Consider the following 16,873-nt stretch of genomic DNA (forward strand, 5'->3'; position numbering starts at 1 on the left):
TGATGTGTTTGGGCCAGTAAAGAGCTGACTATCTGAACATGAAAATGTTTATTCTGCTTTGTATCCTGGGGCTGTCTGGTGAGTGTGAATTTCCTCTAAATCTTAGAGTTCATATATATATATATAAACCAATCACCCTTGAATGGCCGTTGGTGCACATATTGACAATAGTTGTGTAATTTTTATAATTTAACCAGTCTGACCAATAAGTCTTCAATTATCCTTTTCAAACTCCTTACCACCACTTACAAGGCTCTCTCCAACTCTACTGCCCCTTATATCTCTAACCTCCTCTCCATTCACACTCCTGCCCGCTCCCTGCGTTCGGCCAATGACCGCCGCCTCTCCTCCACCCTTATCACCTCTTCCCACTCCAGAATCCAAGACTTTTCCCGTGCAGCCCCCCTTCTCTGGAACGAACTCCCTCGTTCCATCCGTCTCTCTCCTCTCCTACTCTGTGCTCCTTCAAACGTGCACTCAAAACTCACCTCTTCCTCAAAGCCTACCAACCATCTACTTAACCCCCATCTCCTCCCTTTAGCTCGTCCTCCCTTCTCTCCTCTTGCCTCAACTGGCTCCTCTTGTGCCTGGTCTGTTTACCCTCCCTTAGGATGTAAGCTCGTATGAGCAGGGCCCCCTCCCCTCCTGTCTCCATACCTGTTCTTCTGCTCTGTCTTTACTGCATATGACTAGCCGGAGTTTCTGAAGTATTGGTACTTTTTGTTCATTGTTCTGTATGGTTTCACCCTGTATAGTCTACTGTTAGTACTGTGTGCGGCGCTGCGGATACCTTGTGGAGCCTAACAAATAAATGATAATAATAATAATAATTAATGGAATTAATGGAAAAACTACAACTGAGGATAGTTTCCACTATCAGTGTTGTTGCCACATTAGATAACCTTTCAGCAGCTCTATCATCAAAGAAATTATAAACCGTATCATTTAAAACTCATGTTGTTGATTAATAACATTTAACATTTCATAAATGACTGACGACACAAAAGTCTGCAAAAAGATGTGCACACTCCAGACACTATATATTTATGTGGCTATCATTTTATTACGGCGAGTGAACTAAAGGGTTATTATAAATTAACTGCCTCTGCTTGAAGTGAAATCTTATTCTGATTATCTCTAAATCAGTTGGTTTTTTTTAGAGAGAAAGAGAAATTACTATAGTTCAGCTATATAAACATCTGTAGTTAAATTACACACACTGTTTACTACTGGACTGTGGGTTGATACACTCATCTCTCACAACTGACTTTTTCCCAGAACACAAACTCTCATGCTTTCGGTCTGAGGTTTCTTTATAGCTTATCCTCCTTTTGTATTGATTGCTATCTTCTTAGTCTGTCATTATACTGTTATATACTTTACTGCTAAATTGTCCTCAATGTTCCTCTTCCTCACCCCTCACATGTCCTCCCCCTTCTCTCTTGTTCTCCTCCACTCAACTGTCTCATCTATATCACACTCTCATGTTCTCTGTCACTTGACGCTTATATTTTCTTTACTTCTAATCATACACCTTCCTGCTCTTTATCTCAACACATTTCTTATGTACACTAATTTCTAATTTCAACACTGTATTTTGACTCTCTGCAGCTGCAGTGCCCATCGATAATGATGATAAGATTGTTGGAGGATACACTTGCCCAGAGGATTCCATTCCTTACCAGGTGTCACTGAATGTGGGTTACCATTTCTGTGGAGGGTCCCTGATTAACACCTTATGGGTGGTCTCTGCTGCTCACTGCTACCAATCGTAAGTAATGAATATGTAATTTTAAATAATATAGCAGAATGGAGGTCTGGGATTATAGGATAAAAAAGTCAGGGTTAGAACTGCTGCAGAACAGTGCAGTCCAAAATCCTGGTTTCCTCACATAAATATACAGGTACGTTAACTAACTTAAGACTAAACTAGCCCTAGTTTCTGTACTTGTGGTAGAGATATTTGCTTGGAAACTTCACTGGGACAGGTATGTATACTATATAGTTACCAAGGTGGGCTGGTGGGCTTTATATACTGATTTGATTTTTTTTATTCACTCCTCTGCACTTTGAAAAATCTCTACAGGGGAATTTACAGTATAATATAACCAGTTAAGTTAAAACTTAAAAAAACAAACATATTTTATTTTAAAAATTGTGATTAAATTCCTGTGGTTAAAATATATTATTTGTGCTTGTGTAAGGAATAACTTTTTCCTGTATACACCTCTTTGAGTTATAATTTATAATCCAGCTAATACAATGTTTTATCCTAAACTTCGGGATGAGAGAGCTTTCATATTCCATTTTTTCCCCAGTAGTTGGAAGTGTATTTCTGTGAGTAGTAAAACAATCAGTTTATTAAACAATGGAGTTGAGCAGCTGGACAGTTCCTCAATTGATTTATAGTTATGGAAGAGGTATGGGACACTCTGTGAAATGGATATAATTGTAAATTTTTATTCAATCAGACACTATAATGGGAACATTAAACATAATGCCAGTCTTCCTATAAGCTAAGGACAACCTTTCTCAAGAGCAAGTTTAATGTGGCTGAAATGGAATGGTGGAGTAATTACAGAAATTCATTCAAGGAATAAAGTACAATACAGTTTTAAAGATAATTGCACTCAAAACTAAAAATTTAGGGCTAGATTTACTAAACTATGAGTTTGAAAAGTCAGATTCTAGTTATCTTTTATTTACAAAATGACAGATAGAATCTGATTGGTTGCTATAAGCAACATCTCTACTGTTTCAAACCAGCAGATTAGTAATTATACCCCTTAGTGTTTGGGGTCAAATGAGTTCAAGTTATAAAAAACCCTTACTCCTCATCGATGCTCTTCATTTACTGAATTTACTAGGGTTCCAAGGAGAATGACGTGTGGTGTGGAACCATTACTAAGAGCGTGGATAGTAAGATCAAACTGAAGATCAAACTCCACCCAAACCATTTTTTGGTGGTAGAGTTATACTTGAAATGTGTCCTTGGATGAAACAGTTAATGTGGCCAACGGTAGTATCTAGAATCAGGACAGAAAGAGCTTTTAGGTAATTTACTGCATAACCATCAGACAAACTCCACATAGATTATATACTGAAAAAATACAATTCCAATTTATTTGTAATTTTTATTTTTGTTCAGGCGTATTCAAGTCCGACTCGGGGAGCATAATATTGAAGTTTTAGAAGGACCAGAACAATTCATTAAATCATATAAAGTAATTCCCCATCCACAGTATGACCCACATGTCCTTGATAACGATATCATGTTAATCCGGCTCAGTAAACCAGCTAGGCTGAACACTCGGGTCCAGCCGGTCAGTCTGCCCACACACTGTGATGTACCAGGAACTCCCTGTCTCATCTCAGGATGGGGAAACACTCTGAGTAATGCAGGTAAGAAGTCATAGGCCAAGTGTTGGTGATGCTAGAAATGTATTGTATTATAAACTGTTCTGTGTTCACCCTAGTGAATTATCCTGATCTCCTACAATGTCTTGAGGCTCCAATTCTGGGTGATCAGTTGTGCCATGATGCCTATCCCGGAAAAATCACTGATAACATGATCTGCATGGGGTATCTGGAAGGTGGAAAGGACTCTTGCCAGGTAGATGTCAAACCTTTGAGATTCTGATAGAATAGTTGAACTTAATGGGGCTTATTCCGAGTTAGACTTAGAACAGGATTAACTTACTCTTAAAACAGGAGCATGGAAAAGGGCATGTTTCTGCCCATATCCTGAGCTGTATACATCTTGAGATGCATTCACCTCTGCATAGGCAACATATGCACCTGGTTTATGATAAGTCATTATCATTAGCGCATATTGGCACTTGCCCTATAACAGGTGCAAAATATACCCCTCTTAACAGGCGTACACATTTACGTGAATACGACTTTAGTGTACCCAGCCTGCATTTGCAACTCTCTTCCCACCCCCTTCCCTCCTCTTCAGTCGTAGGTGGGTGCAAACACGCAAGTCTGCCTAGAAGCATATGCTTGCACCCACTCTATGGGCATGTGCAGAGCAATTCCCCACAAGATATGTCAACGGGCATACGTGCCTCACTGAATCAGCCCCCTTATGTCTAATGCCAATTTATGTTAACTTATTAACTGTATAGCTATAAACAAAACTGACAAACAATATTTAGTACTTTCCCCCCCAATATATTGTTAATACAGAATATGGACAAGTTAATGAGGATGAAATATGTGAAGGAGGGACCAGTGCAGGATAATAGACATGAGGTTCATCAAGCACGACCATTTGTTTTCAGCAAATTAAAATATACATTGTGTCATTCATATAGCGTTTATATAATACACACAAAACATACATGTAGAATACAGAGTTTTCTATTGTACAATATTCCTGCCACAGAATATCATACAAGCCACAGCATTCGATACATTGTCAATGGAAGAATTAGAACATCTGGCATCTACTGGTAACAAGTGGTACTACAGCATCAAATCAGTGTTCCTTAGCCTGGGTGGATTCCATCCAGTACTAAATAGACACAATCTGTGGACAAGGAATGGAAAATGTATTTGTATTGTCCTTCTTATTTAACAGGGTGACTCTGGAGGTCCTGTTGTTTGCAATGGAGAACTGCAGGGCGTTGTGTCTTGGGGTTATGGCTCCGCCTTGTATGGCTACCCAGGTGTATACACAAAGGTGTGTAACTACGTGTCCTGGATTGAGGAGACAATCAACAGCTATTAAATGCTTCAAACGGATTGGATATAAAATATATATTGATGTTCACGGAAAATGCAATAAAAATATATTTGGAAACTGAGTTGTCCTTCATTATTTCTACTATATTCAATTCTATGACCAATGTTACTACAATTCTTGATTAAATCATTACTCATCACTGGCGGTGCGAGTAATCAGAAAAGTGCATGATTGGATTTCCCACAAAGAATCAGCTATTCTGCAGACTTTTTTCTTTAAATTGTCTGTATGGTCTCTATATCTTGTTAGAAACCTTATTGTATCTGTATCATCTAGATTTATTCTTTCATCACGACATTTCAATAATTCTTACCTGTCAACTTGTTTTATTTTCTCAAACTGTTTATTTGAAATGTTTCCCACATCTCTGCTGCCTGTTTCACATAATCTGAGTCTTTCAAGCAATTTCTTCTCCCTCTCAGACATTGACCGTTCAGATAACTGTCCAAAAATTCCACCTTTTCACTGCTGGTTTTGGGAGTAAAGTGTCAGTTTAATTGGTTTATATTTATGTACAATATACATGTTTCCAGTTCTTTTTTACCTCCTGACCAAATGCATATCATATATCATATATTTTCCCACTGGGCTATGAATAAATTTGCGTACTCCGGGGCAAAACGTGTCCCCATAGATGTACCACATGTCTGTCTATAATAATTCCCTACAAACCAGAAGTCATTTTTTTTCCAATATGAACCTAATTTCTTCTATGATGAATTTGATTTGAAGGTGGTCCAATGTCGAGTCTTCACAAAGGGTCTTTTCTATAAACTCACATCCTTTGTTGTGTTCTCAATTACAGTGTATAAGGACGTGATATCACAGGTCATGAGTAGGTCTCGTTCTTTCTAATCAGTGTTCTTAAGCATATTAAGAACTTGGGTCGTATCCTTAAGGTAACTCCTATGGTAACTAATGGTTGTAGGAATTGGTCTATATATTCCGATAGGTTAGCAGTTATTGACCTTATTCCCGATATATTCGGTCTGATAGTGGATTGATCAAGTTCAAGACTGGAAGTATAGGTATTTTTAGATCCAAATACTCGTGCTCTTTCTTTGTTCAGAATCCCAAATTCTAAGCTATTATTAAATATCTTTTTCAGCTCCTTTTTATATTTCTCTGTAGGGTCCGTTTTTAACATTTTGTATGTCTCCTTATCATTTAGAAGCCTATGGTATTCTGATAGGTACAACATTTTTAAATTGATTTGAGCAGCTTCCACTTTTGTATTTATTCTGATAGGTAATAAGATTTGTCCATTGGGACTGACCCCCCCCCAGCTGGATTTATAACCTGCTCATCATTCTCCTTCCCGTTCTATTTTGATAAAGTTCTGTCTTCTCTTGTTATGCAGCTTAAGTTTTTCTAGATCTGTTTATACTATTCTATATAAAGTTTCAATCTAAGTCCTTTCAAATAACTTTGTTTGCTGAAAATTCTTATCCACTATACACCACTGACAGCGAGTTTTAAGAACTAAGAACTAATTAGCTTAATCCTTATTTTAATTCTCACAGTAGGACCTGCTTATTATTTGCAATAACCATAAAGGCACATGTGGTATTTCATATCAATCTATTATTAATGGAAATTGCTAATAAACCATAGAATTTTGTTGTACATTGTAGTTAGATTTCATATGTGAAGCCAGGGGTATTGTGAAATTAAAAATAATTACCAGAATTACCAGTTTCTTATGGCCTTTCCACTCTTATATTTAAACTCCCAAAAAAACAATTACAGCTTATAATGATTAAGTAATATGTTCTTAAGCTACCAAACACAGCTTTGAAGGATGCAAAGTAATTTAAGGATCAATATGAAAGCTCATTGTCTATTATTAACTTGCAAACAAATAAATCCTTATTTTATGGTTAGCACAAATGTAATTTTATGTGACTCTAAATCTTTTGCCACCTGATAACTCACTAAACACTGTGATAGATCTAGAGCCAGGTTGGCCTGCAGGAGATTAATATGTGAGCTATTTCTGGATCTCCCCTTTACTTTTTGACTTAATTACCTGGGCTCAGTCAGCCGAACATCAATTACATTTGCTGTATAAAGCTACTGAACACTTTGCAATCATTAGATAATGTTAACAATAATAGGACTATGCCAAAATGGGTCTGGCTTCAGATCTGTGTAAATGTGGAATCGTTCACCAATTATAACAGTATAATTAGAAATTCAGCATGGGCCTAATATAACATTAAACTCTATCACACATTTAAACTTTTTTTTTATCTGAAATGAGTAAATAAGACTTTCAAAAAGTGACATTTCTTGGAATAGAAGAGCTTGTGCCCCCTCTAGTGGTTTAGATTTCAAATAACAGCCTTGAAAAATATGTTACTGAGCATAATGTAGTAGGATTTCTTTTGATTTCATTGTTTGGGAATCTGGAAAACTACATCCTGCTAGAACAGGACCATGTAGTGCAAAACATTACTAAGTACATAATAACATAATTTGCCATTCAAATTCTGCAATGCCTACGTAGCAAAGAGCAAAGGAAAATTTAATTTCTTTGCCTTCTGCACCTTGGAGGAGAAGGGGGTTAGATGAAAATCAGCGGGATCTTCTGCATGACATTTATTAATGGTAAGCTACACGTGTGGCAATAAAATTAATGTTAATAAGGCACTAGTCCTACGCCAGGTCTCGAACAAAAGCAGGGTGCTATTTCAAGGACATTTATTTAAAGAGTTGTTGTGGCTTTTAAAATAAATAAATAATGGGTATTATTGCACAATTACTTTGGATACATAGTGTGGAGTATGCACTTTATAGTGGCACATGCTATGTGTAACTGCTGTGGTTTACTGTGTCCATGTTTTAGTATCCAAACAGTGTGGCATAGCTAAGGGTAAACTGAGAACCCAGAGAAAGGTAACTGATATCATCATCTTCATCATCATCTTCATCATCATCTTCATCATCATTATGCAATGTAACTATGCTCCATTTCTACAAGAATAAAGGACTATACTGTAATACAGAAAACGAGGAGGGTGCTACATTTTATTGGACAAATACGTGTTTTCTCTGAAAAGTAAAACATATTGTTAGACTAATAGTTTGGAGGTAAAGAACAGCTTACGACTAAGAGGAGCAAAACTGCTTCTATTGCACAGAACTTACAGTCTATGATTAGAGCTGGAATGACAACAGTTAATTCTTTCTGCTATGTGGTGCGTATGTGCAGGTCACAGAAATCCAAGGTGAATATATATATATAATATATATATATATATATATATATATATATATATATATATATATATATATATATATATATATATAATGTCTAGTGGCGTGTGTTAGTCTGTCTGTGTGTGTGTGTGAAAAAAATAAAACCAAGCTGCAGCGCCACCTGCTGGGCGGAGTTATACACTGACCTACTAAATTCTTAGTGTGTGTGGAAAAAAAAATTCAGAAAGGGCTGAAATTTGGTATACTAAGATGTTTTTAATTTGTTAATTTAATTTGTTAATTGTTAAAAGTGTTTATAAAGATTTTAAAAAAATATATATATATTTCTTGAAGGAGAAGTGACAGTTGGGAGTGGTTGGTGGTTGCAGGGGGTGACAGTGGGGAGAGGTTGGTGGTTGCCGGGGGTGACAGTGGGGAGTGGTTGGTGGTTGCCGGGGGTAACAGTGGGGAGTGGTTGGTGGTTGCCGGGGGTGACAGTGGGGAGTGGTTGGTGGTTGAGGCCTGGGCTATGGCCCAAATGCATGACAAGAACCTTTTTAACACCTTAAGTAGCTTGATTTGACTAGAATGCATGAGTATCATGCACTGGTTAACTTGTGTATATATATATATTGGATGGAGTGCTCTAAACTACACAAGCTTCTCCAGTGAAGATTTCTGTGGTTAGACCAGAACTCACTGATTTATAATCAAAGAGTACAGCACATTATTTTTACAGATATACCTGGCAGCAGTTTAGACATAATACATACAGTATAGAAATACAACACTTATAATCAATAATACATATATTTTATGAGATACTGTAGATTATAAGAATATTAGAAGTCACCAGAATGACCTGTGAGCATATGAGTTTGCTCGCTGGTTTAGTTATGTCTTATTTGTATTTGTGCAATTGTCCGACTATACGGAATGTGTGGGGCCTTATAGATAAATAAATAAATGAAATAAATAATATTATTAAATACTGAAGAAGAAACATCACTATGCACAGATTATACGTGATGGCATCACAAGGCACAATTTCCTGCTTTTACAGGTGTTTAGATGTTTATTATATATGACTTGGGTGTTACAGCCTTTTATCTCCGCATTGGGTAAAACAGTTTTTAATCTATTGTATTATTCTTGTAATTGTAGCTATTTCCTGTTTTATCTCTGTGTCAGGAAGCCTTTCAGGATCCCACATAAGAAGGTTACTGGATGGGAAAGTTACAGAGTCACTGAGAGCAGTCAGATGAACCGAAACTCCTAAAGAGATTCTCACCATTTGTCATCCACTTGCTTCCTGCAGAGAGACACAGGGGGTACACTGATAACTGTGGTTACAATGTCTCTACCTGAATCATCAGGATGGAAGAGATACAGAGATCAGCAAAACAGTTCAACAAAATTTAGAATTCATAGAATTTTGACGTAAAATTAGGGCTGTATTTAGAATAAAATCAGCTAGGTATATTTATAGATACTTATAATGTTACTTGTTATTATTTAAGGAGTAATGGAGAATTATAGACCTGTAAGCCTGACATCAATAGTGGGGAAACTACTGGAAGGTATTTTAAGGGACAGTATTCAGGATTACTTGGTACGCAATAAAATTATTAGTGGGAATCAACATGGATTTGTGAGGGATAGGTCATGTCAAACTAATCTAATTAGTTTCTACGAGGAAGTTAGTGGGAACTTAGACCAGGGCAGGACAGTAGATGTGGTCTACTTAGATTTTGCAAAGGCCTTTGATACAGTGCCACACAAGAGGTTGGTTTACAAAATAAGGGAACTGGGTCTAGAAATCAAAATTTGTACTTGGATCGAAAACTGGTTAGAGAATAGGGAACAGAGAGTTGTGATAAATGGAACATTTTCTAATTGGTCAAAGGTCTTAAGTGGAGTTCCTCAAGGTTCCGTGCTGGGACCACTCCTTTTTAATATATTTATTAATGACCTTGGTGATGGTTTAGAGAGTAAAGTTTCTATTTTTGCAGATGACACTAAACTCTGTAAGGTAATAAAATCAGAGCAAGATGTAGCTTCTCTACAGAGGGACTTAAATAAACTGGAGGATTGGGCGGCTAAATGGAATATGAGGTTTAACACAGATAAATGTAAGGTTATGCATTCAGGGATCAAAAACAAGAACGCAATCTATAAATTAAATGGAATTAATTTGGGAGAATCTATAATGGAAAAGGATTTGGGAGTGCTCGTAGACAGTAGACTTAGCAATAGTGCTCAATGTCAAGCAGCAGCTGCAAGGGCAAACAAAGTATTGGCATGCATAAAAAGGGGCATAGATGCAAGGGAAGACAGTGTAATTTTGCCACTGTATAAATCATTGGTAAGACCTCATCTTGAATATGCAGTACAGTTCTGGGCACCACTCTATAAAAAAGATAATTTGGAACTAGAAAGGGTTCAGAGAAGGGCGACAAAATTGATAAAGGGTATGGAGTCATTAAGTTATGAGGAAAGGTTAGCCAGTTTAGGCATGTTTACTTTAGAAAAGAGGCGTCTAAGGGGAGATATGATTACTATGTACAAATACATTAGGGGTCAATACAGAGAGCTTTCATGGGAACTTTTTACCCCAAGGACCATACACAGGACACGTGGTCATCCCCTAAGGTTAGAGGAGAGGAAATTTCACAACCAGCAAAGGAAGGGGTTCTTTACAGTAAGGGCAGTCAAGATATGGAATTCATTGCCAGGGAAGGTTGTGATGGCAGATTCAATAGATATGTTTAAGAAAGGGTTAGACAAATTTTTAGCGGAAAGGTGTATCCAGGGATACGACCGTTAATTTAAAATAAAGGATAGTAGTGGATATAGGGTAAAAATTGGATTGCAATATTGAGTCTGGGGGGATTTTCAAAATTGAAACAGATGGGCGGTTGCCTACTCCGGATTAATTTCAAATATAAGTGCAGGATCGCAGGAGATCAAAAATAGGTTGAACTTGATGGACTGGTGTCTTTTTTCAACCTCATCAACTATGTAACTATGTAACTATGTAACTATGAGTAGAGAGTATTGAAGGGCGTGAGCAGGGCCGACGGAACGCAGCAAGCCCGCTAAGTTCAGTGGGAGGGCGCCAGACCCTGGTGTCCCGCCAACCCATCTGTGCCGACATTTCTCTTTCTTTGGCGCGGGTGATGTGCCACCTTAAATTTACAGTACCTGCTCTCTGGATAAAAGAGAAGGTATTGAAAATGCGCAGGGGCTATAGGAAAGTCTCGAGTGCACATTGAAGTCACTTACACACATGGACAGTAGAGTGTCAAAGGGGCTTAGTCCCGGCAGGGGAGCCGGAGCTCCAAGCACTGGCCTTGGGTGGGAGTGTATGAGACAAAGACTGGATTATGTAATATTCACTCCTAATGCTGAGGACGGCATTACAGAAGCACAGGGTCCTGTGATTGCATTGTTTTGCTTTACTACATAATGCCGTGTACAAAGTACTATACTCCCTCTAGGGCGGTCGTCCACCAGCACACACAGCAGGAGGACTGTAATCTGCACAGAAAACCAGACCTGGAGCGAGGATTGCGCAATGTGAAAGCTCGATGTGGAAGGCAAGATGGCTGTCAGAGTAGAGAGCGCTAAAACTAGACTCTGTTTTGTAATTTCCTCACCTTTATTTGAAAAATGATTTCTACATTGAACTTGCTGAAACCCTGGGGGCAGAGGTTGGGTTCCTGTATGACATCATAGGGTGTGTTCTGTGGGTGACCTGGTTTAAGATACAACGCAACAAACTGGGTCGAGGCTTTATAACCGCCTGATCTTTCTGTACTGGGGGCACAGAGGAGATATGAAGGTAATGAGCTAGTCCAGTGGTTCCCAAACTGTATGCCGCAGCTCCCTGGGGTGCCGCAGTGATCTCAAAGGGGTGCCGCGGCCAGGGCATGTGATAAGCAAGACAGGGGACTACTTGGTAATTATTTTTGCTTAGGGGTGCCTTGAAAAAATTCTGGAGAGCCTAAGGGTGCCTTGAACTAAGAAAGTTTGGGATCCACTGAGCTAGTCAAATGAAACAACATGATAAACTTAACAAAAAACAAAACAAAACACTGCTCTGTGATCTTAAGAAGCGAGGTGGATGTTTTCTACAAAAAGAACCGTTGGCAAGTTATATATATAGTAATGTGCAACAGTTGTTAGTTTAAAAACCACAACCAGCAGTGCCTCCTACTGACTGAAAGGGTGAGTGCGACACCAGTCTTCCCTTGAGTAGAGCAGCTGGGAGAGCATTCAGCTCTTTTTGTACTACAGTGTAACATTGTGGGGACAGGGGGCACTGTGATACAAACCTATGGGCTGCCTTTACAAAAACCCCCAAGGTAATTTTACAGTGAGAGATACAAAAGAACTCTCTAAGACTAAATGAGGGATTGGATCAAAGAGAGTGAGAGATATATTATTATTATTATCGTAGATTTGTAAGGCGCCACAGTACGGAAAACAGGACATACACAAAACAGGGAGATACAAGATAGACAGAATGAATGCAGACATGAGATTAAAGGGTATGAAGGACCCTGGTCATTTGAGAGCTTATATTATATTTAGAGGAGGGCACAGCTGAAACAAAAGGAGCGAGTGTGGCTTAGATTGGAGATTGGGACAGTTCTGAGGGTGCATTAGTGTGGGTAGTATTATGGGGAAGAAAGTAAGCTCTAAAAATAAAATGGGTTATCAGAAAGCATCTAAAGATTTGAAGGCTGCGGGAAAGCCTGAATGGGTGTGGTGGGGAATCCCGTGAGTGGGGAGCAGCACGGGAGAAGTTGAAGGAGAATAAAGGAAGTAACCAGGAGACAATGACAAATAGAGGCGATCGCTAAGAACAGAGAAAGTTTCTCAAAGTCAATGGGAAATAGAGGATATGATTTAGCATAGAGTTTACTGCCCTACAAAGTAACATACATCCTGATATAGATATATATATATATATATATATATATATATATAAAGTTTTGGGAAGCACAGACATAGATGAGAGTGAAAGAAGGGCAAATTAAAGACACAGGGGATGATGCAGTGGGTATTACACCAGTTTTCTAGCATTAATGATGCCAGAAGATTTGTGTGATTCTACCCCTTATTCCAGCCTGAGCATGGAGTAGTGGGACAGGGGCATTCTAACATAAGCCAAGTACAGTAAGGACGTGTTTGCACAGTTGCAAATGGATGCAGACTGGGGAGATGATGCATATCTGCAGAGGAAGCCATATCATATGCAGGCGATCAGGGTCAGGTGCAAATAGTGGATGATCTTACCGTTTTTCAGCGCCGCCTGTGATTGGCTGCTTGTGATTGGCTGCTTGTGATTGCAAAACATTTTATTGTACAAGAGATGGGGAGTTGTCTCTAATGTATTAGAGATCAATTTGTTACGTTTAATTGATGCCTAACAGTGAGTGCATGTAACATAAATGTATAAAAACTTAAAAACTTAAGCGCCTGTGACGAGTGCCTGGCGTAATTCGAGCGCATACGCTTCTGGTGCTGAGCTGCACAGATCTTAATATGTGAACGGATCACAGTATGGAAGTAAATACACTACTCTCACATCTATTGCTTGTGTTTAATTTTTAGCAAATTACAAACATGTTGTTGCCAATGCTACATCAGGCCCACAGTGCTCAAATAAATAGATACATATGTGCTTATACTGAAATAAACATAAATACAGACTGATAGGCAGAGTGAGGCAGGATAACAGTCATTAAGATAAGAGATTCCAGTTAGACAGTATAACAGAAGCTTGGTGATGTGTATATACGTCAGGGAGGTGTGTCAGTCATGAGATCTATAGGGCAGAAGTTAGGATAGGGAGAGAAGCTGCAGCTACACTGAATATCAGTGTATACAGGACATCATCTCCAGCCCAGATAGCATCTACAAGCAGGAGACTAAAGTATCAAAGGACAATGCTACACGGATCAGCCCATATGGACCTGGAGACTTCAAGCTGGCTCATGCCACTGATACCAGACTTAGTTACAGATACAAGGTAACACACTTTAGCAGCTTCCATACAGAGTTCACCACAGTGACAAACCACAACAGCCACATCCTGGACATAAACACCAGCAAAGAGATAATACATTACTGTAACTGAAAAAGACAGGAGCAAAGTTGCAAACTAAAGTTTATAACTACAGAAATGACTGACGATTCACAGAAACATCATAGAAAACAGACTTGTGTGATAATACCTACGAAGTTTTACCTACAAGTTTTGGCGTCAGGTGTTGCGCCAAGGAAGCCGCAGAGATCACGAAAGGAGGAACAGACAGTTGAACTCACTGGGCCTGAGTCATTAAAGAGAACAAAGCAAACAAAGGAGTAACTTTGCACCTTGGCAAAACCATGTTGCATTGGAGAGGGGAGGCACATTTAAAATGTGATGACAGATTTACAGTTGGGATAGGGCATGTCCTCGAGGATCAACTTTAAATTTCAGTGTTAAAATTAAAGCTTTCAAGTATTTGTGTGCTACATGAAAAAGCAGCCAGTATCTACATATGTGCAAAAAAATAAACTGATTTGCACCCCTTGCATTGTAACATGGTTGATCCAGGATCAAACTTACTCATTTTTTTTTTGCTTTGCTCTCCTTAATGACTCAAGCCCACTGTTTGCAGCAGTTTGACTGATGTGGTTTTCCAGTATATGTTCAAATAATCCCTATACTTGGTGTGATCACTCCTTGGCACCAGGCCCAGCGCTCCCATTAGGCAAGGTTAGGCACTTGCCTAGGGCGCCGGGCTCTGGAGGGCGCCACAGAATACTAAATGACTGTAAAACTGTGTGGTGACCGCTGACCATACCTGTCACGGCCACCGCACAGCATTCAGATGCACGGGGAGGGGGGAAGAGGCTATTTTGTCACCACTGCCGCCTCTCTGCTCCGTCTCCTCCCCTCCACTTACTAGTGTCAGTGAGTGGAGGGGAGGAGACGGAGCAGAGAGGCGGCGGTGGTGAGACAAGGTAAGGAGAGACGGGGTGAGAGGGGAGGAGAGAGGAGGGCGGCGATTTTTGCGGGGAGGGGGGGGGGCGCTGCTTTTTTAAAAATGCCTAGGGCGCCGTGGACCCTAACACCGGCCCTGCTTGGCACTAATATGTAATCTCCCACTGTTAGAATATTATGTGGAAAGTAGGGCACAGCGCTGATCTGAAGTGCAGCCATCTCTAACTCCTCTCTGCATGCAAAGCTGTTTGCTTGTTTGTAATGTAATAAATATTGTGAACACACTGTAGAATAAAATTATATTTATCTTTTTAGAAGTATTTTTACTGGTGGGAGTCTCACTTTGATTTTTCCGTTGGAATTGGCAACATTCTGTCTCAAAAGCAGGGAGGAGCCACCAGCAATCATGTGACCAGATTGCCACATACAGGAAGATATTGGTTGACCATCAGAACAACATAACATAGCTAAGAACAGAGAAAATGCTCAGGGACAATGAGAAATAATGAATATAACCAAGATAAAGAAAAAATCTCAGAGACAATGAGAAATCCCTAACATGACTGAGATTAGCGGAAGACGCTTGGAGACCATGAGAATTAGAGCAAATGACTGAGATAACAGGAATATGTTCACAGACAATGAGAAATAGCAAAACTAAAAAAGAACAATGAAATAAAAGTAACAAGCAAGAACAAAAACTGTATTGGTGCTAGTGTAGCCAATATAAAAACTGTAAACAAGAGAGGCAGCTAACTGCTTGCACAAATCATTCTGCAGCCCTCAACAAAGATAGAGCCAAGGGGGATATGCAGCACTGTCTGACTCTCAAACCTATCAGTTAAAAATATCTATTAAAATACAATATACAATGCCATCACAGAGGTGTTACAATCGTGACACGGGCACCCTTCTGGTGATGCAGATACCAACACCTTCTTGCTTTTTAATTTACTTTTATTTTAGGATGGCAAAGTAATTCATGACATAAAGTTGCACACACTTTCTTGTGACCCTAATGCTATAATAAACAGAGACTAGCTCCCTGGTACCCGGCCACTGTCTGGCATTGGTCACATTGTATAAAAGAAAAAGACAGGTTTAAATAGTTTACATTCCTTCCGCAGCTCTAACTTGATGGACAGAAGACCACCTGGCCTTCAAAAGGGAGTTCTTTTCAGGTGTTTGAAGGTGCAGGAGGGAAGCATTCTTCAATGGAAGAGAATTATTAGAACATGAGGACATGCACTGACACTGGGGGGAAACAGGTTCAGAGGAAATTTGAAGAAAAACTACTTCACAGAAACGGTAGTGGATAAGTGGAATAGCCTCCCATCAGAGGTGGTAGAGGCTAATACAGCAGAACAATTTAAACATGCTTGGGATAGACATAAGGATATCCTGACAAAAAACTAAGGATCAAATAGGGTTTGAGGTTACCATAGGTTAAAAATTGGGCAGACTAGATGGGCCAAGCGGTTTTTATCTGCTGTCAAATTCTATGTTTCTATGTGTTCTGTTTGATTGTCAGCCTGCTGGTAGCTGTAGAAAAGGTGCTTTTTAAACTACTTCAATATATGTATGTTAAATCAGACTCTTTACTATTATTTTGTCACACATATGTCATCCACCTGTATCTCTTTAACCTAGATGCACTACTGTCCAAATGTGTAACTCTGTTTGCATCCTTCACCTGCAAATTGCCAGCTATTTACCTAACTCCCCTCTTAGGAGCCTGTGGCAAACCAATCCCTTTGTCACACAATCTATTGATTATTGAATCTCTCATTGCTCCTTAAATGTTTGAGGGTATAGATTCTTAAATTTTAAATATATATTCTTAAATAAATAAATATATATTAATTGATGCATTTCTCCCCCACTGCCATGTCATCAGCGGCACGGCACAGTGTCAGGAGTGA

At 39.1% G+C, this 16,873-nt stretch overlaps 1 protein-coding gene and 1 gene segment (V, D, J or C); both read left to right on the plus strand.

The window, feature by feature from the left end:
- The window catches only part of LOC142160770 (M1-specific T cell receptor beta chain-like), a 298,946-nt gene that overhangs the window by 259,021 nt on the left and 23,052 nt on the right, over positions 1-16,873 (plus strand).
- On the plus strand, positions 39-4,740 carry LOC142160773 (trypsin-like). 2 transcript variants are annotated; one of them, XM_075215755.1, is made up of 5 exons: positions 39-78; positions 1,612-1,771; positions 3,149-3,402; positions 3,477-3,613; positions 4,586-4,740. In XM_075215755.1, exons 1-5 carry the CDS (start codon positions 39-41, stop codon positions 4,733-4,735), a joined length of 741 nt encoding a protein of 246 aa, XP_075071856.1. In that variant the 3' UTR covers positions 4,736-4,740. The 2 variants fall into 2 exon arrangements, with proteins under 2 accessions (XP_075071856.1, XP_075071857.1); XM_075215756.1 differs by having other exon boundaries at positions 1,618-1,771.

The sequence above is a fragment of the Mixophyes fleayi genome, chromosome 6 (assembly GCF_038048845.1).
Source record: "Mixophyes fleayi isolate aMixFle1 chromosome 6, aMixFle1.hap1, whole genome shotgun sequence".
In the NCBI taxonomy this organism is placed as follows: domain Eukaryota; kingdom Metazoa; phylum Chordata; class Amphibia; order Anura; family Limnodynastidae; genus Mixophyes; species Mixophyes fleayi.